The sequence below is a fragment of the Penicillium taxi genome (genome assembly GCF_028828555.1).
Source record: "Penicillium taxi strain IBT 34144 chromosome Unknown utg000005l_segment0_segment0, whole genome shotgun sequence".
Lineage (NCBI taxonomy): Eukaryota > Fungi > Ascomycota > Eurotiomycetes > Eurotiales > Aspergillaceae > Penicillium > Penicillium taxi.
Genome location: NW_026643207.1, coordinates 659076 through 681512, shown reverse-complemented (window position 1 = coordinate 681512; position 22437 = coordinate 659076). Strand labels below are relative to the sequence as shown.

Below are 22437 nucleotides of genomic sequence, written 5' to 3'. Positions count from 1 at the left end.
ATAATGGAGAACCCTATTATTAAACGTTCAATACTGTGTTGTCAAGTATGATACAATGTCATCTTTTGTATAGGCAACCAACCTTGCACACTGCAGTCCACCACTTAAAATACGAAGTAGCATCTAGATAGGAGATTTGCAAGATTCCAATAGGAAAAGTTCATGAAAGGATGACTATACATCATAGGTAAAACACACCTAGGTACCAATTAATAATGCCAATCCATCAGCTATATATGGGCTCTCCTTGTGCAGTTAAGTGAGCCCATCACTGTAAACTCATCAATTTGGCTTCACCCTCATCCCCATCACCTAGCAGGCTCTAGTTAGGTACTTCAGCCTCAAACTTCAACCATGGGTCAACGAAGCAAAGTCTTGGACACAGATGGCCCAACGCCCAAGTTCCTCTATGCGATACTCAAGCAGCTGGACCTTAAGAGTGTGAGACGGGTAAATTCTCCTCACTGATCATATGGCTGACTCACTCATATTCGATAATAGATTGACTGGAACAAGGTTGCCTCAGATCTCGAAATCTCCAATGGTCATGCTGCACGGATGAGATACTCTCGTTTTCGAAACCAGATGGAGCCCTCGGCACACAAGACCAAGAAGAAAAGCGCCAAGAAGCAGCAAAAGGGCGATCCAAGTTTAGGAATGAACAATTTGTACCCATCATCCTCAGCCCATCTTCAATTCCAGCCTGGATTCGCCGTGAAGATTGAGGAGTCTTTTGACTCCAAATATCCTCACTCCGGCTATTATCAACCTCCTCATCTGACGCAGTCTGGAGTACCCGTGGAGATAGAGCCTGGCTACCATTTGAACCAATCCCATTTGACTCAGTATGGGGAACCCGTGAAGATGAAGACACTCAAGACTGAATTCTCTCCCAAACTTGTCAAAAGGGAGCCTAGCCAGACAAATCCTGACACCCAAGCTTTTGCTGAGAGTTCAGACTCAGATTCATGGCCTCAGGTCATATCTGTGAACTGTCCTGCCTATCTACCGCAGATGCACTATCCACATGATGTGTCGCATTCAATGAATCCTTCTATACCTCCATCCATGCCGTCGTCGAGTTCAACACCGTTTGGACCTTTTTACTCGCCATTCCGTATCCCGCATGACGGTATGGATAATTATGGCTTTCAGCATCCAGTCTTCAGCAATAGCCATGTGAAGAACTGGGAACAGTCAGTGGCCTCCAAAGAGGTGACCCCTCCAAATATGAAGACCAATACCCCACCTGTGGAAAGGAAGGTCAAGCCTGAGATAGTCATCGAGATAGATGATTTCCAGACTGCATAAAGTCATCGAAGGTGTATGAAAAAGAAAATATCTTGTGGGATTCAATTAAATGAGCGGGCAGTCAAGATCAATGGCTTATATGATTCTTTTTCTCAAACTTAGGTAGCTTTGCGCCTTCTTGAATGACAGCCATCTCTCAAATAATTAAGAATATGAACTATCGTGGATTTGAATTATTGTCTTTCTCCTTAATTCACTATCTTATTCAAAGAGCGCGGAATATGAATGCGTGAGACAACACCGATAATACACCTTGGTAATGTAGAGTGTGAAATGTTCCTAGTATTTGTATATTCCTGATCCGAGGATGTTCATGAATATATTTGCCGACAAATTCTTTATACTAAAGAACGCTCTGGAATGGCTGAATTTGCAAATTCAAGTAATCTCAACGCTTTTACGTAAATAAAAAAGACAAAAGAAATAATCTCTAACATTAGATCCTATACAATATCGCTGACTAAGCCATAAAGCAAACATAATCGTGTGGTTGCTCGTGAACCTGAATCCCTTTGCTGAAGACTTCATGGCCTTGATACACGAGTATTCGTTGGTATCATGAACAAGGCCTACAACCCATTGGTGAATCGAGAATCAGGAGCTGAGGTTCGTGATAGCCTGGGATCTGCGCTTCCCCATTGTCTCTGGACACGAGAATCGTTGTAATCAGGTTGCCGAGCTGCATTCTGTGCTGTAGCTTCACCAGGTTGAGTGCCATGTGGCTGATATGGCAAGTAATGATGAGCCCTGGAATTGTAACCAGAATCTTGGTAGCAAGGAGAGTCAAGCTGGGCTCCCGGACCATTATGGTGCACTGATGAATTTGATCCATGCTGGGTGTGTGCTATATTCTCATTATGGTAATGCATCGAATTGGATGAATGCGGTAGATATCCATGCGGAGGGGGCTGTCCAAGAGATCCTTGGAGATGAGATCCCTGCTGCTGAAATGTAGTGATTTGATAGGGGCGTGATTGTGTCATGGAGTGGCATGGAGAGGACTGCATCTGGTCAATATCGGTATGCGAATGAGCTGAGGAAGAGTCGCGTGTTGTCGGCAATCCCTGATGGTTGGTGCTGAAGTTAGGCCCAGGAAGCGAAACATTCGATGGTTGCGATGATTGCGAAGCAAAATAACCCGGAGAATGTTCGGTTTTTTGCGGGGCACCGTAGGAACCATAAAATGCATGAGGCTGATTTGACGAACCAAAATTTTCCACACTCGTCTGAGGCGGGGCATGTGGTAGACCTGTGTTCTGTCCAGTTCGCCATTCAGGCTGTGATGGCTGAGAGCCTGAGCCAAAGGCCTGGTAAGAGTCGTGGTTATATCCTGCGTTGTATTCAATCGAATGTGTGGCTGAAGAAGTCATGGTATCACCCCAAACGCGCCCCAAGGTATTTGTCCTTGTCGGTAGCTGTCCCATCATCTGACGGGAATAGGCCTGTGCCGGATAAAAGGACATAGGATCGGGATTTGCGTGCGGATGAAGTCCCTAGTACAGGGTCAGCAACTCGTACCGCAGTCTTCTCATCGATGAGGATAGATGTACTAGTCCAGACGCACTGTCGCCGGAGGCAACGTTTTGATCGTACGTATGAGTCGGCCATTCTGTCATCATCCGCAAAGATTCGTGGAGTGATTGTCTATCAGCTCCATTAAGTTGGGCGTCAACGGAGCTCTATTGCACCATCAGTGCCACTCTGACAATGTTTTTTGCAGAAATAATGAGCATAATTCCCTACGGAAATTCTCGCACTATCTGCAGCGGATTCAATCCGCTCGGCTAGCGTATGGCTCACTCCTGTCATATTATAGCTATTTGTTGATGGTCGCGAAGGGGGTAGTTGGGAGGGACCGGTTCCGATAATCGTCGGGGTTGTAGAAGGGGTGAGGAGGATGGGCTCAGTTGGTATTTCCCATTGCGACTTGCCCGTTGTTCTCTGCACGAAGTACCATTTGCGCTGGACACCTTCCCATTGAGCAAGCCTGGAAATATGTTGGTATAGTGGGGGAGGGGCAGATAAGAGTTAGAGTTAGCTTACCATCCCTCAGGTAATCGGGGTGGCGGAGAAGACGGGCCTGCCGTGTCTGCTGGAGCCTCCTGCGGCATTTTAAAGAGAAAAGAGATAGATGTAAGGGAGTGGGAGTACTCAAAGCGTCCCGAGTGAAGGGGATGTGATATGCTGCCCAAGATGCGTGAGGCTAATCCTGTGGGGCTGTTCCGGGCTTGGCGATCATCACTTAGTAGCTATTTAACCTTTCTTGTCGAGACTATAAATACTGATCATATAATGTGATATTTCGCTGTGGTTCCAGCTCCAATAACTAAAGATGGGGTATAATTGAGAAATCAGAATTCCCCAGTCCGTGAAAGGAAAAACAGCGCCTCCATCCAACCAAAAACCATATTGTTCGACCATATTGCACCTGGGGCCCAACACCAAATACCCTCAAATAACTGAAGGCGAAACGAAACGGAAAATTCAAACGGTCCCCTAAACATATATCCTGCTTGTGATATGAGTCATAAAACGAGGAATGTTATACATCTGGCGACTGGATGATTGGGAGACACTACCATGCAGGGTTGTCCTCTATGTCAAGGTCTTCTCCATCCCATTCACTATCATCACTGGCTTCATCGTCAAGGAAGTCAGCTTCATGGAATTGCACGTCGTTGGGTCGCTGATTGTCGATCCGCACAGAGACAACATTGCACATTCCATGCACATGTTCATTGTGATGAGACTGCTTGTTCCATTTCAACGGCGAGTCGGTGCCGCTCATCCACCCTGAGTCCGAGCTAGGGATAAGTTTTTGACTTGGCGTAATCTGGTGGATATTTGCTAGTCGTGTACTCTGGCGTCTGCGCTCGTGTTTTGGGAAAGTTTGAATGTCAGTGCTAGCGGCCGGGTTCGACTCAGTAGAAGGCAATAGTCGATTTTGAAGGGATTTCATATTGCTATTTCTTAAGAAAATGTGTGCTAGATAGGGAATCCATCGTTCACGAAATTCAGCACGGCGGCGCCATTCAATATTGACAATGGCACCAATCTTCAAGTGCCGCAGATCGAGAAGATCCCCAGCTGCGTCAACCAGAGATTGGAAGAATAGCTCCGCTTGTGGTTCATCTAAGCGCCGAAGATTGAACAATTCAACGACTTGCAACTTCTTTGGCCACGTGGGAGCCTGTCCACTGGGCAGCAATTCGTCGAAATGAGGTTCGATATTATGATAGTTAGACGTGTCGTACATGGAAATATCCATCTTAAACCTTTCCAGGTTCGGGCAATATTTGCCAAGATTGACTACAAAGGCCATGTTGAGATGTCGGTTGTGACAAAGAATCAACTCCCGAATATTGTTGCCATGGGACTCCAAATAATTTCCAAGTATCTCAGAGTAAATGCGGTCGCAGTTAGAGATATGCAGGGAAACGAGTGTCGATGGCAGCAGCTGGAGGAAGACCTCGTTCACTGCGCTGCATTCGTGGAATTCTAGGCGTTCAAGTTGGGGCAAGACTTTGAGCGAATTGGCAAAAGCAATTTCCTTGAGCCCATTGTGGCCATCGCTTCTGATATGAACCAGACGAACATCTTTCAAACTCTGAAAAGAGGCTTGTGCGTTCTGACGGAGCATGAAAGGCATAATTTGTTTCGAGTCAAAGAACCGACCGTTCCACTCCCATTTTCGAAGGCGAAGCCCACTCGCATCAATGGCGGTGAATATTCTTTCCGTGTAGACCCACTTGGAAATTGAAAGCTCCCAATCTGGTAGCCCAAAAATCGCATCCGAATGGTGATAGAGCCGTAAGGTGTGAACAAGCGGGGTTTTTTGAAGCAACTCGGCCAGGTCGAAATATCCCCGGGCTCCGCCCTTGAGAAACAAAATGCTCTCTGCATCGAGATGAAGTTCTTTGATTTTTCCTGCATAATTGATACTTTGTGAATCCCGTGGGCTTTGAAGCAGGCTCAAGAGACCATGGGCCTTGACAGAATATGTCACTGGAGGACTGTAGTAAAGCGCAGAGAGAGCCGGTTCGTGAAAGGCTCGGCATAATAGGGAGATCCCAATAAGAGGTCCAGCATATGGTGATCTCAATGCTGTGCCTGTGTTGGTTAGTTCAGCAATAGGCGGCTGGGCAATGTGCATAAAGATGGCCAAAAGGACATGATATGGCAATGTTTGGATCACTCCAGGACCTTGGATCACGGAATCATCCAAGCTAATTTTAACTCGCTTTCTGGAACCTTCAAGCTGCTTGGAAGTTTGTTGAAGCGGCCTTTTGGTCTGCTTTAGCTTGGATGGTGCTGAACGGGGTGCTGACCCACGAGGACGCTTCGACACACGAACAGCAACAGCGGAGATTGGTGCAGTGGGCCCAGACGCTGAGTTTGATGCTGAATGAAAAGAGGTAGCACCATGGACACTCAATTCACTGCTATCTATCACTCCTTCCATACTCACATCGGAGGCTGCGGAGGCTTCGCGATAAGATGGGGGTTGGGCACCGCGTGGGCGTAGAGAATCCGATATACGCCGCCCGCTGTTTCCGTTCGAGCGTTGCTGAGTAGTATATATTTCTTCTGCTTTATCTTCAGTATCTTCAGAATCGTCTGAAGATTCATGATAGCTGACAACCGGTTTGCGGGTATGGCGAACTGAACGCCGAGCCGAGCTTCGAGGTGCCATGATCGATGAAAATGTGGAAGAAATGTGAGATAGTAAGAAGCGCTGGCAACGGCGATAAGCCGTTGCAGAGGCTAATAAGCAAGAGACACAATCAAAAGTAAAAGGTTGCAGAATCTTGATAGTTAAAGAAGAGAGGTGGAGATTCATGTCGGATGCAGCGATCAGCCTATGTTATCGATAAGAAACACCTTTACTATACCAATTTGGGACTAGTGGATTAACTGACACCTTAGGTATCAAACCCCGCTCCCTAAGGCAACTACGCCTTTCCTATTTAAGTTGTGCCTAGAATAGAAACAACGAAACAAATAGCCCCTCAAGGTGGCTGGAAGCGCTGCTCTTCAGATTCACTTCATAATCCCCCCCCTGGACCCCCATTCTAATTCTGATTTATCTGTTGTGCGCAGCATAATATAAATTTACACTTATAAATTTAAACCCACCTTTACATACCTTACCGGCAATGATAATTATTTGATGCAACCCTCATGAGATCGCTTTCACTTGCCATTGTTCTACACACCATATTAGCTAGGTACACAGGGCTTCACGGGGTCGTATGACTCGGTAGGCTTCAGGGAACCAACCTATCCTGTAACAATGGACTCGACGGATCGTTCGAATTGTGGCGATCTGAATACGTCTCAAATCGTTGTTCAACAATATGCGCAGTACCCACCGACACTCGAGTCTACGCTTCAAAGTGCTTCATCACTAGGTAGCGCTCGCAGTCAAAATGAAACTAATAAATCCCCTCAAATGCATCGGAAAGAAACACCGCGAAGCTTGCGTTCTTCGCCGAGAGTAATTCGGTCAGCTATACCTCCATCATCAACTCAGTCTGGGCCGTCCATGTCCCCGCCAGTTTTTGATCCCATGCGCCAGCATCAGGGCAAGGACGCAGTTGACCATGCGGAATCTCGGGGTTTGCCATCTCGTGAAATCACAGACGAGACAATTGACGACGCTTATGTGATGTTTATCCTCTATTGCAATCCCAATGTCCCATCTTCAGTCGACAAATCTGAGCTCCGAAAGACATTTCGCTGTCCCCCTCGCAGTGATGGAAAAAGCTTCAGTGTATTCACACTTTTTGAGCTTATTCGGAAGCTTGAGAGTAAGGAGCTGAAAACCTGGATTCAACTAGCTATTGAGCTTGGTGTAGAGCCTCCGTCAATGGAAAAGAAGCAAAGTACACAGAAAGTCCAGCAGTATGCTGTTCGGCTCAAGGTATGTCTCTAAATCTTAATTATATGGTATGTCTAATAAAATTTAGCGTTGGATGCGTGCAATGCATGTTGATGCCTTCTTTGAGTATTGTTTGGGACATCCTCATTCGTACTTCACTCAGCTTCCCCCTTCAGGTCCATTTGTCAGTGAAATTCGTGATGGCGTTGCTTTGGAGGAAGATCTAGCCATTCGAGCGCTCGTGCCTCAATGGAAGCCTAAGCGCGGCAGGAAAAGGGCCGATGAGAGGGAATCGGAGGAAGATAAATCAGCCAAGCGGCCCTCATTAGATACATCTGCCGCTGCTCTACAGCAAAGTGGCTTCCATCGTCATTCAGTTACCTTCCCACAAAGTGCCATTCCTTTCAGTGCATTTCCAGACGATGACCCCTGGATGACAGCCACGACCTCATTTCCCCCCACAAGTACATCTGATCAACAACCCCAAGATCTACGCTGGAGACTGCCGGATCGGGAGGTGTCTCCAGTTGGCTATCCCCAGTCTGCTATCATTCCAAGAGGTACCCAACCATCTCAGAGTCTCATGCACACGGAGCCACGCTCTGCTGTGACTCCATCCTCCAGTGACAAAAATCGCTCCAAGCGCAAACATGGCCCCGCTGTGTCATCCGCTTGGACAAATAACAGTGGATTATCTGTGGGTAAAAGTCGAGGAAGACCACCCAACAAACCCTCAACTGGATCATTTTCAACCTTCCATGTCAATCAGAGTCGAGAATCTTCCCAGGTTCCACAAATTCCTACCCATCAATCTTCTCCATTTGTGGTTGATCAACACCCTTCGAATCCTGTCACACACTCGTCATATAACCAATCACCGACTCCTCAAAATAATGGGAGACCAAGTAAGCTTCAACTGCAAGTTCCACAGCATATGGGGGCACCTGTAAGGCTTGCCTCGCCCCCGGCCTTACTGGTTAATGGAGTGAACGGTGCCGTCATTTCTCAAGGCCTCCCATCTGATGAGTCCCCTCCGCAAGCGAATAACGCAAGCGCATTCGGCCATAATGGCGCCACGAACTTCCCAGAAATCACGACCACTGCTCCAAAAATATCAATGGATGACATAATTCGCATATTATCCAATGAACTTTTCCGTGCCCGCATTACAGGGAGGGCGTTACCCTTCAGTGCCGAAGAAGCCCATTCCTTGGCTTCAGCGATGATTGGTAACTTGTCTACCGTCTATTCGCAACTTCCAATCGATATATTTTCGATATTTCTCGTCTTAAACCTTGGTATGGGCCACCATTTTGGTTTTACGAATGCAAAGCCAATGACTATGTTTGTGCATGTCGAAAATACATACGGGGCTCCTCACGATAGTGGCAGGGCCAATACCTCTAATGAACTTCCTGGTGGAACTAATTACCGTGTTTCGTTTGAGTATAAACCCTCAGGTCATTTTTCAATGCAGATATTGCTGGGCAATCTCAATCCCGGATCTACCGGAATTGGTCTCCGCGCAAACTCTGTCACAAATCGGGAGCCTCCAATCCAGTCCTCTGTAAACAACGCTCTTGCTGGCTTTGATCTTGAAGACGATGATCTGGACCAGGCCATTTCTGAGGGGACCGAAGTTACCTGGAGACAGCGCTATCTAAAACTCCGAGCACAGATGCAAAAGAAAGATCGTGCTTTGTCACAATATAAGCGTAAGATTGTTGAATCAGTTATGGCGGATATTTGACCTTGTTTTAGTCTCATGATGAACTTGGATACAACCTTGGAATTCGTTCTCTTAGCGTTCTTGCCTTTCGATACCCCATCCACCTTACAGCTCTAAAGAGTCTTTGGGATATTTCTTTGCGGTTATTCTTCCACATCTGAATTACCTAGGTAGATAGCATTTCAACATATCAACTTTTAAACATAAACTTCCAAGGTTGGAAATGGTAATCTATGTGGCTGACTCCGAGTTTGTTTCTTTTCTCCAGCAATCATCGATGAATGTAACTCCTCAATGTAGGACATTTGTGTAATTGACGATCTTGTCCTGGGAAATTTTGTTAACTGAATCAATTTTATGTCGAAACAAATTGATAAAATTCCGTTTAATACCTGAATATGTACTTTCTTCTCAATTAATCTTAGCTACCTGCTGGTCCACATATCATGATTTATTTAGTAGAAACTACGGAGCCTAATTAGGTACCTAGTCCCACACACCCAAGATTATGACCACGCATATCCAACTTCGCTCATACCATATTCCGGAGGCCTTAAGTGTAAAAAAAGCGAGTCAAGATACAATAAGGGATTTTTTTTTCCCATGTAGCAAAAAAGAGAAGCAAAAAAGGTGATCCTATTTTGTATTTTTGGGTCCAAAGAATGAATAGTGAAGCATGTTGGGCAGAAATGAGCCCCGTCTGGTAAAAGGCAAGAGGGGGATACTGCATTATCCGACCCGCTCCACAAATATTTGTTCAAATTAGCGACTGATAAGCAAATAATTTGAATATGGAGGCCCTGGGATCGACTCCGAGAACTTTCTCAATCGACTTCCTTCATACAACTCGGAGTAAATTGGTTCATACCACGATCTTTGCCCAGAATGCTGATAATACAGTAATCTTAACTTTATACTGGCAGTGGTGACACGGCATTTCACCAATAATAGTTTGTTTAGTCTCGATGACTATGTTATTACAGTGGAGCGTTGGCTCGAGAAGGTCGAGGGGTGTTGATAGTTTTAGCATTCGTACCTTAACGGTTCCATCCTCGGGACGGGCCGGCCCGAGGGTGGGCAGTCTCAAATTATAAGAATACAATAGAAGCAGCCACCGAAAGAATGATTAGTCACAATTTTGAAGATTAATTGTACTCAAATTGAAATTCTCGCATATGAACAAAGTTTAATTATTATCATAATTGTCTAGGTGGTAAACTTGGATTATATGAATTTAGGTATGAATCAACAACCTAGGTCGGAGTATAAATACATCCGACCCCCTAAAGATAGCTCTTTTCTTCGAAGAATGCCTAAGAAAAATTAGAATTCTATCCATTATTGACAATTAACTGCTGCATAATGAAGAGGCTTGTAAGGTGCATCCATTCGTGGATCTATGTTCGACAATTCATTTATCCCTGTCAGAGATACACTTAAATAGCCCTGGAGAATAATGAATATCTGGGAAATCCTGTAAGAGAGCCTTTGAACTTATACTTGATTCAGATGTTTCAATGCCAGGTGGTATGTTACTTCCCATTGAAAAAGCTCCTAGAATCGATCCTATGACCTCCAGATTCAAGATGTATTGAAGGGAAATCTCTGCAATTTCATCTTTGCTCAAATTTCTATCTCTGAGTGGAGTATGAATTGTTTTATAAACGAAGATTCATATAGGTTGTCTGTCGGTTCACAGGAATCTAGATGTACTATTACTACTACGTTGTACGTGTAATAAGTTATGCGGTAAGATGTGTGTTCATTCTAAGTTCCCGCGATGGAATCGGATATGCCCCGATTCCACTAGTTTCATTCACTTCCTGAGTTCATTCACTTCAGCAAACCAGATTCCATTGGTTCCAACATTGTCATAAGCTACCTGAGTAGGGCGCGTCTCTAAAGGTCCCAACTCTGGTATGGATAAGTATCCATATTTCCTGTCTGCTCATCTTCACTCGCCCCTAGTAACTCAGTATATAACCCCAGAAAAAGAACTGGGAGCTCATCTCACTTTACTTAGACTATTCCCTGGTAACCCTTCAAGGAATCTTGTGTCCTGACCCGGCCTTCTGCACAATAGCGCATCATTGGAATCAATTACTGAAATGCAAGTGCCCAGATAGGCATATTGTTATGATCTATGAGCAGTTCTTACTTCGATTACAAGGCTTTTACCCCTGTACTCTACTTATTATCTAAGTAATATCTCTGCTGATAATTTCAAGCACCAATACTTTATACCTAGGTATATATGTACGAACCTGGAACTAAATTCTTCTTCCTAAATGTAAGACCATAGCTCTGGAAAAATTGGCATTACTAGTACAAACCTACATATGTACTAGCATAAGGCCATCTGGGATGTCGTGAAGCTCCAGTGATAATCTTGGAAGTTATGAATTGGGATCAATACTTAGATATCCCCTGGTTGAAAATTATGAATGCAAAGTAAGGCCTATAGCTTCCCATCTTTATACTCCTCGTCCTCTGAAGAGGAGTCACTGCCGCTCTCATGATGGTGAGCATTTATGCTGCCTTCGTGTCCTAAGTTTTGGAGTGATCGGATTCACCTTGCATACTTGAGGTTGTATAGGGGTCCGGGGAGTTGGTGTCTCGAGATTCCCAATTCACCATGTATTCTCGGCAAAGTTGCCACTGATACAAAGAGTGAAAAACGTGGAAAAAAGTGGTAGATATGTCCAGCCAAAAGCGTTTTGACTGGCTTGCGAAGGTTCCAGACTTCTTACGGTCAAGGCACAAGCTGATGAGAGTATATTTATCACTTGCGCTGAGCACCTGATCTGGACCTGCAATAAAATCCATTGACTGGATGGATAGCGAGTCAGATTTGACACGATAGTCCGAGTGAGGAGATGGAGCATCCTCAACCAAAGTAGCGTCTTCAACCGCAACAGGTGTCATCACAGGGATAATAAGGCGCGCAAACTCGATATGATCCTCATCCGAGCAAACTGGAGGAGCGTTATTGACCGTATTTGTTATCTCAGGGATAACGGGCAGCTGAAGATCTTCTGACATCAGGAAAATAGGAGGGTTGACTCTGAAAGGATGAAAGGGTTGATTGTAAGTGATACCTAACAAAAAGAAGACGTGGTTATGATTGTTTTTGAAAGAAGAAAACTGTATTCCAGAATGTGAAGAAGATGGGAAAAAGTCGAATGGGAGATTTTTTTTTCAACCCCACAGATAACACATGAGTGCTCGCGGCGTCAACATAGCCGTTACATCGCCGGCGTTGTAAGATAGTTATAGCTGCGTTTTCTTAGCTAAGCATATCCTCAGCGTTTGAAAACCCATAGTCATTATATGAAATTCTCTGCTTCCAGGACCTTGAATATCTAGAGTCCGAGGCTACATAGGCATCTGGGTATATAGCCCTATTCCAGAATAGTGGAGAACCAGGAAGGAAAGATGAGGCAGTGTTACTGTATGAATTTCTAGTTTCAAAATTACATAGTGTTATAAGATAAATTCTGCTATTTGCCCACATCTTTAAGGGGTTCACAGGTACGGGGTATCACACGACAACCTACAAGCTAAATCGGTAGTTGAATTGAGTTCCTCAGAAGTAGACTTCGACAACGATAAAGAGGATGAGGTGGACGACGACAAGGGTGTACAAAGGTGAGGATGAAGGAGGTAGAGTGTATTTTCTTTTATAACTTTTTCTAATGGTGCTCTATTGCGGCCAGGCTGCATTTCATTTTCACGTTTTAACTTTTTACTTCTTGTCAACCTGGTTTAAAAATAGAGAAATGCATAACATGTAGAGAAAACTGCTTTTCCATTAAACTTTCTGCGTTTCATACATACAAATTTGGCGCAGAATGATAAGTAGAGGTAAGAATTTCGAAGCGATAAACTCCCCAAAAAAGTCAAAGCTTAACCTATAAGATGTTAAGAGTAATCAAAAATAATCAAAAACACTGAAAGAGGTAAATAGAAAGTGAATAGAGCCAAGCAAAGAACATTAGGGAATAGACTCATAGAGGCTGGGGGAACAAGTGGAAAGGACAAAAGAAATGGAACGAGGTCACGCTGCCTTGGGAAAGCGGTGTATCCTGAACGGGCCAATCTGGCCTTGGCAATAGTGCGTAGACGGACGATGTCTAACGGGAGTTAGTCGGCGCCGTTTCGGTCTGCTTGAACATTCAATTCAACTATCTCCCTTTTCAAGAGTGAGGGTAGGGGCTTGATTGCTTGTGGTATGTGGGATGCTGGCGTTGGGAAGATTTCCCAGGTGTCGATGCACTGAGCCAACCCAGCCAAATTCTTGCCCCATAACTCAAGGTCCGCAAAAACGCCATATCGGTGATTGGAGAACTTGATCAAAATAACCCGGTTAGCGTTTGGGCCACCCCCTCTAGAAGAAGCCGTGCATTTTTCTGAAGGCTTCGTAAGCTCTTGGTCTAACCGACATCTAAAGACACCGTTGGGGTATTGCTTAGTGATTGAACAGGGTGCATGATGTAGTTAGGAATTTTAAATCGTCGATATAACTACCGAAGCGCATTGTTAAAGTGGGACTGACCGCATTGTCTAAATCTCGACGCTCAGCTACGCTGAGGTCACCGGCAATGACCCATTCAATAACTTGATCGTTGATCCATCACGTGGCAACTTCATGCTGTTCAGTTGGCATCTTCAGTTCAATGAGACACTTCTTTCGAAAGAAAGTTGATCTGACACCAGTCGCGGTTTTCCAGCAATGTGAGGAGGGAGTCTCCAAGGTGCTTTGACACATCGGTTAGCTTGAGGAAAGGATGTTGGCTGTTCAAAATTGCAGTCTTCAATGGTTATGAGAGCCTGGTTTGCTGAAGCGACCCTGATTGATGAGATTTCTGGATCGGGCACTTCGGATTTGTTTTCAAAGGGGTGGGAAACTTCAAGGCTGCTGTAAGGATTTCCTTGGAGTTTCTGTAAGGGTTCCATTATCTGAGGGAAATTTGAGGAAATTTGACGAGGTTTGAGGAAAAGTGAGGAAAAGAGAGGAAATAAGAAACAAGGCTCTCGCTCTGCGGAAAGTTGTTACGGAGTATGGGTAGCTGACTCATCAGCCCTATGGGACCTACTTGTCCCTTGGACTAACTTAACTACTTTAGATCTAGCGCCAAAATCAATGTGGATCTATTTTATCTTAAGTTCCGTGGAAGTCGGAGTTGTGACATCACAGGATCTGGGGCTAGAACATTGCCTACTGAGTACACTCTAGTTATGACGGCGTACATTCGTTGTGTATAACAACTTAGAAGAAGATAAATTTCAAAGAATATAGAATTGTTAGTAAAGGGGAGTCACTCTCGGTTTCCATAATTATTGGATTTATTCATACCTCTCAGCTTTATGTCTAGTACAATTCCTCTCTTGGCTTGAGTGTCATGGTGTGTCATAGGTCGCCCTAAGTTGTTTACCCTTAAACACAAAAGCTTTTCTTCCTCCTAATGACGCCTTTAGTTTTAAGAATAGGCCAACAGCCTCTCAGCCTTGCATCATAATTCTCCCATCGGACTTATTGCAGAAGTTCCGTGTGCACTTTAATAAGTGACTAACTTCATCATTATAGACACCTGTATCATTTTTAGAATCTCTTGCTGATCGACTTCTAAAGCGGTGTTGAGAGAATTCCTGTCCTCTTCTTCCATTTGTATATTGTCAGCTTTCCCTTTCGTCGTCCCCTTCAATGCCACTTATATCTTCGGGGCTTTCAGAAGAACGCACAGATCTTGGCCTATGTATTGCTATGTCCCCTCCCCTACTCGACTTGGATGAATTCAAATGATGAGACTCAAGAGGATTTTGAGCCTTGAGATTATTCAGGTTCAACGTTTGGGACCGACAAGTTCAAGGCTCTTAGTGGCGGCACACCTTCCTGTAAATGAATTTATCAGGCATCTGAAAGTGATGGCTTTACAGCGAAGGACTCAGCAGAAGCCGAGATGACTTGGGTTTACATGAATCAAGGTTGTTTTCTTATCAACCTTTCCACACTTACAAAACCCATTCAATCGACCATCTTTTTTCCTTTGACCTTTGATTACTTGGGGCTATAGCTCTTCAGAGTAGCTCACAGAATTTGAACTCGCTGTATTTGAGAAATAGTTCATCAATATTGCTTTTATTTGAACTTATCGTGAGTGAAGTCCTGAAAGTAGGATGAAATGTAGCTGGGCCCATTTCATTGAGATAGAAATAGACTTTTGGACAAGTGTCAGCCTTATAGTAATCCGTGGACCGTGAGTCAGCGACGATGAAGCGGAATAAGTGACACCTTTACGGGACCAACGGTGCGGTGCATAAGAAACATGGTGTCCCTATAAATTCTCCGGAGGATCGGTGATATTACATAAGCAATTTTACATTTGCCGATCGGGACAACAATTTCTTCATTAAGGAGTAAACACAGTTTATCGAAAAATGGCTTTCCAAAATGTTAATCAAACGTCACTCTTACCGGTGGAAATGATGGAGGCCCAAATTTCTACATATGATCTCATAACAGCTATGTTTCCCTCTCCGGGCGAGCTAGAAATCCCTGAATCCACACTCCAGTGCGTTGAGAGAGTCCGGGATTGGTGTCAGGACCCAAGTTCTATATCGATAGATGCTATTCCTCCAAGCATATCTCTCGCTGTACTGCTCCCAATTGAAGATGGAAAAAGAACAGTTCATTTGAACATTTCTGTGCCATTACAATGCGAAGATCCGACAATTGACCAGCCGCCATCTTTAGGCTTTTTGCTTCGACAACCAGACTGGATGTCTAAAGCCGAGGTAGCTAAGCTTTCTGCTTTAATTCCTCAAGACGACGCTCTAGAAGCATTTGAGTATATCCAATCAGAAGTCGGTCGCTTTCTTGAAAACAGGCAATCTCTAACAGCAGCTTCGGAAGAGACCGATCTACGTCCGACTGTGAGAGTCTGGTTCTATTTCCCGTCGCTATCAACCCGTAAGAAGAGGGACGATATGGTGAATCTCGCACCGGGCTACTTTTTAACCGGATTTGTTCTGGCGGGTAAGCCAGGAGTATTATGTCTTGAGGGTGCGTCGGAGGAGATTGATGCCTATATGAGCTTCATCAAGACCAATTCATGGGGAGACATTCCCAGCTATCAGAAAAAAGTCAGCGAAAGATTCCGTGAAGAGGACATTCAAAGAGTGTTCACGGGGATGGAGGAGATTACCGACTCGCTAGGCGAACGCGGTGGACAGCGGGCCAACCGGGGTGACATGCAGGCATTAGAGGCTTGGTTAGGGTCCAAAGGTCTACAAGAGGCATTCGAAAAGGTGATATTTTGAAATGTCGCCAATGGGCTGTGAGCAGTCTCGTCAAAGCGACGACGGCTTGAGCCTCGACTGTGGAGTGTTTCCACCAACTAGCGACGCTTACAGTCTTACGTGGCGACAGTGGGTGGTATGTTGTTCGGTTTTGATATCAGTTCGATGAGTGCCATCATCAGTACACAGCAGTACATCGAACACTTCCATAGCCCCCATGGTATTCGCCAATGTACTATCAATTATGCCCTTGCTGCAGACTCTGTCACGGGCTCAATAATTTCCGGTCCAATCTCCAATCGAATTGGCCGTCGACTCTCTATTCTTTGCCTGTTTCTGGTGGCTGATTCGAACAGCCAAGCCGGAGCCTGAGGATTTGGGCTTTTGCTGGCTGGTAGAATCCTCAATGGCGTATGCGTTGGAATTACATCATCCCAGGTTTCTGTGTACTTTGCTAAAATTACCAAGAAGGACAAATGTGGCTCTGTCATTATCATTCAACAACTTGCCATAGAATGGGGTATCTTCATTATATTCATCGTTGATATGGCTGCTCTTTCATTGTGATGGTCCTTCCGTCTTGCTTGAGCTTTACAATCCATGCTTTGTGTTCTGCTTATTATTGGCCTACCATTCTTGCCTCGCTCCCCTCTATAGTTTGCAAAGATGAATCATACTGAGGAGGCCATTACGATCCTCACTAGGATCCAAGCTGGCGATAATATTGATGATCCACTTATCATTGCCGAATAGAAGGAGATTACCAGCGTCCTTGCAGCAAAGCAAGCTGCCGCTTCAGGCTGGAGAAAGTTCTTCCACCATGGCATGTGGCGACGAACTATGACAGGCTTTCCTGTTCAAGTATGGCAATATCTGTGAGGAGCTAAAGTAAGTATAGAGGTTTTTGTGTTTGCGCGGAGAGCCAGGCTTCATTTTGGAACACCAAGTAAAGTAGTTATGAAGAATAGAATGGCATCTATTCTTAGGACCTAGTGACACAGCTGAATCCACTGTGCGACAATATCTCCCATATGATGAGCTATTCCCCACTGCGACGCGAGGCAACTGAATAGTTTCTGCACAGAGTTGAGCTCGTACAAGAGATTACGTACTGAGCCCCCAATTTGAGGGGATGGTATACACGGCACAGTCTCGACAAACTGCCGCGTATTTGATCCATATGACGGTCGGATATCATCATCATCAAGATGGAGGTCTGATCGCAATAAAAGGGCATCTTGCCAGACTATCGATGAGGGCAAGTTGACAGTAGCTAGACCAGAAAGTGAGAAGGCAACGTAGATTGTGGCTGCGGCGAAAAGTGAGCTGGGCATATGTATTACATGAGCGCGACCGCGTGGTAGTTGTTCTATTATATCTTGAATTGCGACGGCGTGGAGGACTGCACGTCTTGCATCTTCTGTAGTGGTGAACTTGATGAAGTCAAAGTCTGATCGGACTGCTCGACGGCCGCCTGACACGTCTTGGGGTATATTATAGCGCGTGCAAATATGACGAGAGAGAGCTGTCGAGTTGATCATAGTGTCAAGGCAAGTCGTGTGCCAACGGAGCAGGAGTTCTAATCTCTGTGCGGCTGATATGTGTATGCTCATCGATATGGTCTCATGGACCTGAGCAAGGGCTCTGCGTAAGTCTGACCGACCAGGTATACCGACAGCTAAGTCTTGATCGTCACAATCCGATATCAGAGTCTGAAGACCTTCCAATACTACGCGCAGGGCAAAGGCAGAGAAATTATAGTCCAAAGCCCGCAAATTCCCGATCGGCGGAAATAGGGATCGGAAGACAGCACGGAAAGAAGACTCATCTGGCTTCTGGGAGTGCATTTGTGTCAGCCACTCATCGGCAGTAGACGCATCAAAGGCCACCTCGCTACTTGGCAAGCTCAAAGGATTGGATAGGTGACGATCGGAAGCACCGTCGCCAGACATCTGAGCGACAAGACCATCCAAAACATAGTATGCGAGCAGCGCACGCTGCTGGATTTCTCGTGCCGACCATGTGCGCCACTGGTGCTCCTTCTCAGCAGCAGGGGCATCTATTGCTGGGAGATTCTCCATAGAGTAAGGCTCACTGTCATACATGCCACAGTGCCGCGCCCAGAAAAAGCCCAGAGGGCGAAAGACACGGCTTGTCATGCTGATGGTACGGTCTTTGGACAAGGCGCCATAAATTTGCCCTAACAGAGTGGATATCACCAATTGTACACCTTGACATGCATCGTAGGGGCCAATGTGTGTGATGAATAACTGCCATGATGTGGCAACAGCCGTATGAGCGAGTCGCCACAATGCTTCTCCTTTAGCTATGGAGTCTCGGGGACCAAGATACAAAGAGCCAATGGCGATGGCATTCAAAAGCAAGGGATGAGTGCATTCACGGAAAACGAAGGTGGCCCTGTGCAGGATTGGAAAGGTTGGGATAAATCGAGCAAAGAACATGTGCAGGCATTCATCAAGGAAGACAGATGTGATAGAACTGGCCTTAACATCGGCTGTGACACTCAAAGACTATTCAGAAGAAATTAGTAATACTATTCTGTAGCTCTCAATATCTTAGCAAAGTCCTTACCGAGCTCTTCACCATTTCTGTCACATCCCGAACAGCCTGTTGGCCTTCTCCAAAAGGCATATCCACCGGTGAGCTTCGATCCTCAATTAAGTTTGGTGATCCAAAGTTGACCTCATTGACATTCTGCACGACGGGTAAAAATGGCAGAGTCCCAAGTGGCATCTGCCATTGATCTGTCGTATCCGAGGACATGAGACTCTGGAAGAGATTCTCTGAATCTGGCCATATAAGGGCGAAGTCCAGATCAGAGACAGCACTATCCAAAGCAGTATGCTGTGATATCTGTGGCTCTTCCCACGAGTGACTAGTAGCCGAAGTTGACGTTCCGGTGGCTATAGAAGCGCTGCTGGAGTCCCTCGAAGACATAGAGTCTAAAATAGAGGCCGGCATTGAGCTCTCATTTGCATCAATGTAACGCAAATGAAGCTTTTCATGTCGCGAGAGGGCATCCTGTCTGGCAAAAGGACGGCGACACTCTTTACAAACATATGGCTTAAATCCGGTATCTAGAGCGACACGTCAGTCGGCTAAAGTCGGGAGTACGGAACTTGAGGACTTGATCATAATCGAATTATGATGAGATATCAGATAAGAACCTTGGAAGGCAACATACGGCAACGTTCATGTCTCTGTCGGTTATTCGGTTAGATTTTATAGATCCTGTCCAGGTGGTAAGATGTCCCGTTGTAATTCCAGGGGCTAGACTGACTTACACGTAGGTGCTCAGTCTTTGAAAATTTCTTTTGGCACACGTGGCAGACAACCTTTTTGACTCTGGTATAAGATGTACTCGAATCCATTAGCGCTTAGTTTAGGGCATTGGCCGAGGGAAACAAGATGGAGAGAAAATGTGGGGATTGTGACACTTTATATCTGGCCTTGTAACTGGAAGTTTGCTGACTACGTGCAGATTGGGGAGTACATCTCTTGAAATTTATATAGTTCAAAGCCAAATACAGCTTTTATTACAGAGGTAAATATTTCTGCTGATTTATTCTATGTCAACCCAATTGATGCTGCCAGTCCACGTCGTGAGAAGGACACCTCGCGTCTAATGACTAATCAATTATTTACCGCCTCAAGCCGCCATAAACGCCACAGTCGCCACTTTGGTTGATAATCATTACGTCGTAATATCTTTTCGTCCTCTCGGTCAGTGATTCTGGTCTTAGTTTACGTACTTTTCAGTTTCCTTCTCAGAGCAAACCATCATTGGCGGATTTAGGCCTCGGTCATCCCTCCCCCACAATTCAGGATCTTGCAATCAAAGTGATATCCGACTAGTGGGGGTGGGGAAAGAGTGGAACTCGGTACTTCGCCATTAACGCCAAAGCCGGATTTGCAGTAACAGATGAGAATCTGGTAGGCATTGATAGCCGTGCTCATATGCCATGCATGTTACAAATATTCTCATGATGCTCAAAACGTTGTAAATTGCTGCACCATGACTCGTCAATACCACGGTGATTTGCTTGGAATATCTCCGCATTTAGTTTTCCCCGGAAATCCCCCACAGATATTGGTCAATATGTCGATCCCGTTCGGGGGAATTTTCTCCTTTGCAGCTTCTCACCGAGATGTCGGGATTCGTAATCTGTCCAGGCCGTTCGCCCCCTGGTGGCTTTTTTTTTTTACCGTGTTTTACCCGTGGACATACTTTTACTCAAGCAAAATTCCAAGAATTCCAAGAGATCCAAGCATTTCACGTAGCAGCTCAGCTCAGCTTTTTTTTTTTTTTTTTGCTCTTCTATTCTTCCAGCTCCGAGTAGCTAACTCAAGATGGGGTCCTTTGAGCTGCAACACACTTCATCCCGGTCTTCGGGCCATGACCAGATGGCTTCCAAGGCCGACATTGACTTGGTTGAGAGGGCGGAAGCCGCCGGCCAAGCTGTAACCTACGAAGAATCTGTAGCTGCTAGACTCCCAAAGGCTCATCAAGAATATTTGATAGAACGACATGGCACATTAGAACTTGATCCTATTCCCAGTATGAGTCCTGCTGACCCGTATAACTGGCCAGAATCGAAGGTTGGTGACCCCCGAAAGAGAACTGCCTAGCAAATTTGACAACTGATGCACCATGAACCATGTAGAAAATGGTTAATCTTCTTCTGGTGGCTTTCCATGCATGCATAGCGACATTCACAGCTGCAGGAATAATTCCTGCATATGCGGATATAGCTGCTGATCTCGGTGTTACCCTGCAGCAGGCCAGTTATTTGACTTCGTTGCAAATTGCCATTATAGGAGGCTCTCCGCTCTTCTGGAAGCCATTGTCCAATCGCTTTGGACGTCGCCCGATCTTCCTAATCTCTCTCATCGGAAGTTTCGCATTCAACATTGGCTGTGCCAAAAGTACCACGTATGCATCCCTCGCGGCTTGTCGGGCTCTTGTGGCCTTTTTTATCTCGCCTGCCTCTGCCATTGGTAGTGCAGTTGTGGTGGAGACGACCTTCAAGAAGGATCGCGCTCGCTATATGGGTATCTGGACTTTGATGGTCACCCTGGGTGTCCCGATCGGACCATTCATATTCGGTTTCGTCACCTATCGTGTTGGTTATGAGTGGATCTTTTGGATCCTCGCTATAGTGAGTACAACGACAGCAACACCCTCTGCAAATCCTCTGCGGATAATTGTGCTAATGACCCACGATTGCGATAGACCAATGGCGTTCAGTTCATCCTTTACCTATTCCTTGGACCAGAGACCCGCTACATTGGCAGCGGCGTCAACCAAGTGGAAGCCGATTGGAAAACACAGTACTTTTCCGTCCGACGTATCGACCCGACTCCACTGACCTGGTTCGAGTTCATCCAACCCCTGACTTTGGCCCGCCATTTGTCCGTCTTAATCCCTGCGTGGACGCACGCAATGGTTTTCTTGTTCACCAACATCATGTCAACCGTCGAAGTACCGCAACTGTTACAGGAGAAGTTTGAATTGAATTCTGAGCAATTAGGAATGCAATTCATAGGTATCGTCATCGGATCCTTCATTGGTGAGCAGATGGGCGGTTTCATGTCCGATCAGTGGATGTCCCGTCGGGCACGTCGCATCAACGGCAAAGCTGAGCCAGAGTTCCGCCTATGGCTGAGCTATTTCGGTTTCCTGGTAGCTCTCGTCGGTATTATTGTCTTCCTTGTTTGCACTCAGACCTCGGCCGCTGGCCACTGGAACGTATCACCGATCATTGGCACAGCGCTCGGCGCTGTTGGTAATCAGCTTATCACAACCGTAACGATGACTTATGCCGTCGACTGCTATCCGCAGGAGGCAGGCAGCGTGGGTGTTTTCATCGGCTTGGTTCGACAGATTTGGGGCTTTATCGGCCCATTCTGGTGAGTTTGGTTCATCTACCAATGTCTCTGTAAGGTTGCTAACACTCTCGCAGGTTCCCATACATGTTCGACAGTGTCGGGATCGCGGCTAGCTCGGGAATTTGCTGTGCAATGATCATTGCAGTCAGCGTTATTCCGACCATTTACCTCCACTGGCGGAGCGGAGCTAACCGTCGTCGCGAGGGGGTTGAAGGCAGCTTGTAAGCTGGTGCTCAAATCTCTGTGATTAGACTTGTGTTTCTTATTAGATTATATAAACCTGCATATAGAACTGGCATGGGAGTGC

At 45.6% G+C, this 22437-nt stretch overlaps 10 protein-coding genes across 10 annotated transcripts; 5 read left to right on the top strand and 5 right to left on the bottom strand.

The window, feature by feature from the left end:
- Positions 1–354: 354 nt before the first annotated feature.
- Positions 355–1311, top strand: N7495_007628 (uncharacterized protein; the record flags this gene model as incomplete). The annotated part of the gene is made up of 2 exons (XM_057210279.1): positions 355–450; positions 502–1311. The coding sequence occupies 2 exons, from the start codon at positions 355–357 to the stop codon at positions 1309–1311; spliced, it is 906 nt and encodes a 301-aa protein (XP_057059822.1).
- Positions 1312–1880: 569 nt separating this feature from the next.
- Positions 1881–2774, bottom strand: N7495_007627 (uncharacterized protein; the record flags this gene model as incomplete). The annotated part of the gene is made up of 1 exon (XM_057210278.1): positions 1881–2774. The coding sequence occupies one exon, from the start codon at positions 2772–2774 to the stop codon at positions 1881–1883; it is 894 nt and encodes a 297-aa protein (XP_057059821.1).
- A 205-nt stretch (positions 2775–2979) lies between these two features.
- N7495_007626 (WW domain-containing protein) lies at positions 2980–3422 on the bottom strand (the record flags this gene model as incomplete). The annotated part of the gene is made up of 2 exons (XM_057210277.1): positions 2980–3298; positions 3355–3422. The coding sequence occupies 2 exons, from the start codon at positions 3420–3422 to the stop codon at positions 2980–2982; spliced, it is 387 nt and encodes a 128-aa protein (XP_057059820.1).
- Positions 3423–3886: 464 nt separating this feature from the next.
- On the bottom strand, positions 3887–6004 carry N7495_007625 (uncharacterized protein; the record flags this gene model as incomplete). Its single annotated transcript, XM_057210276.1, has 1 exon — positions 3887–6004. The coding sequence occupies one exon, from the start codon at positions 6002–6004 to the stop codon at positions 3887–3889; it is 2118 nt and encodes a 705-aa protein (XP_057059819.1).
- A 600-nt stretch (positions 6005–6604) lies between these two features.
- On the top strand, positions 6605–8942 carry abp2 (putative ARS binding protein Abp2; the record flags this gene model as incomplete). The annotated part of the gene is made up of 2 exons (XM_057210275.1): positions 6605–7234; positions 7281–8942. The coding sequence occupies 2 exons, from the start codon at positions 6605–6607 to the stop codon at positions 8940–8942; spliced, it is 2292 nt and encodes a 763-aa protein (XP_057059818.1).
- Positions 8943–11379: 2437 nt separating this feature from the next.
- Positions 11380–11963, bottom strand: N7495_007623 (uncharacterized protein; the record flags this gene model as incomplete). Its single annotated transcript, XM_057210274.1, has 2 exons — positions 11380–11468; positions 11504–11963. The coding sequence occupies 2 exons, from the start codon at positions 11961–11963 to the stop codon at positions 11380–11382; spliced, it is 549 nt and encodes a 182-aa protein (XP_057059817.1).
- Positions 11964–15407: 3444 nt separating this feature from the next.
- On the top strand, positions 15408–16241 carry N7495_007622 (DUF1115 domain protein; the record flags this gene model as incomplete). Its single annotated transcript, XM_057210273.1, has 1 exon — positions 15408–16241. One exon carries the CDS (start codon positions 15408–15410, stop codon positions 16239–16241), a length of 834 nt encoding a protein of 277 aa, XP_057059816.1.
- Position 16242: 1 nt separating this feature from the next.
- Positions 16243–16592, top strand: N7495_007621 (uncharacterized protein; the record flags this gene model as incomplete). Its single annotated transcript, XM_057210272.1, has 2 exons — positions 16243–16356; positions 16410–16592. The coding sequence occupies 2 exons, from the start codon at positions 16243–16245 to the stop codon at positions 16590–16592; spliced, it is 297 nt and encodes a 98-aa protein (XP_057059815.1).
- A 617-nt stretch (positions 16593–17209) lies between these two features.
- Positions 17210–19615, bottom strand: N7495_007620 (uncharacterized protein; the record flags this gene model as incomplete). Its single annotated transcript, XM_057210271.1, has 4 exons — positions 17210–18751; positions 18813–19318; positions 19426–19441; positions 19526–19615. Coding segments are annotated over 4 exons (2154 nt in total), but the record flags the coding sequence as incomplete, so codon positions are not given.
- A 976-nt stretch (positions 19616–20591) lies between these two features.
- On the top strand, positions 20592–22355 carry N7495_007619 (uncharacterized protein; the record flags this gene model as incomplete). Its single annotated transcript, XM_057210270.1, has 4 exons — positions 20592–20840; positions 20906–21400; positions 21475–22151; positions 22205–22355. The coding sequence occupies 4 exons, from the start codon at positions 20592–20594 to the stop codon at positions 22353–22355; spliced, it is 1572 nt and encodes a 523-aa protein (XP_057059813.1).
- Positions 22356–22437: the final 82 nt, after the last annotated feature.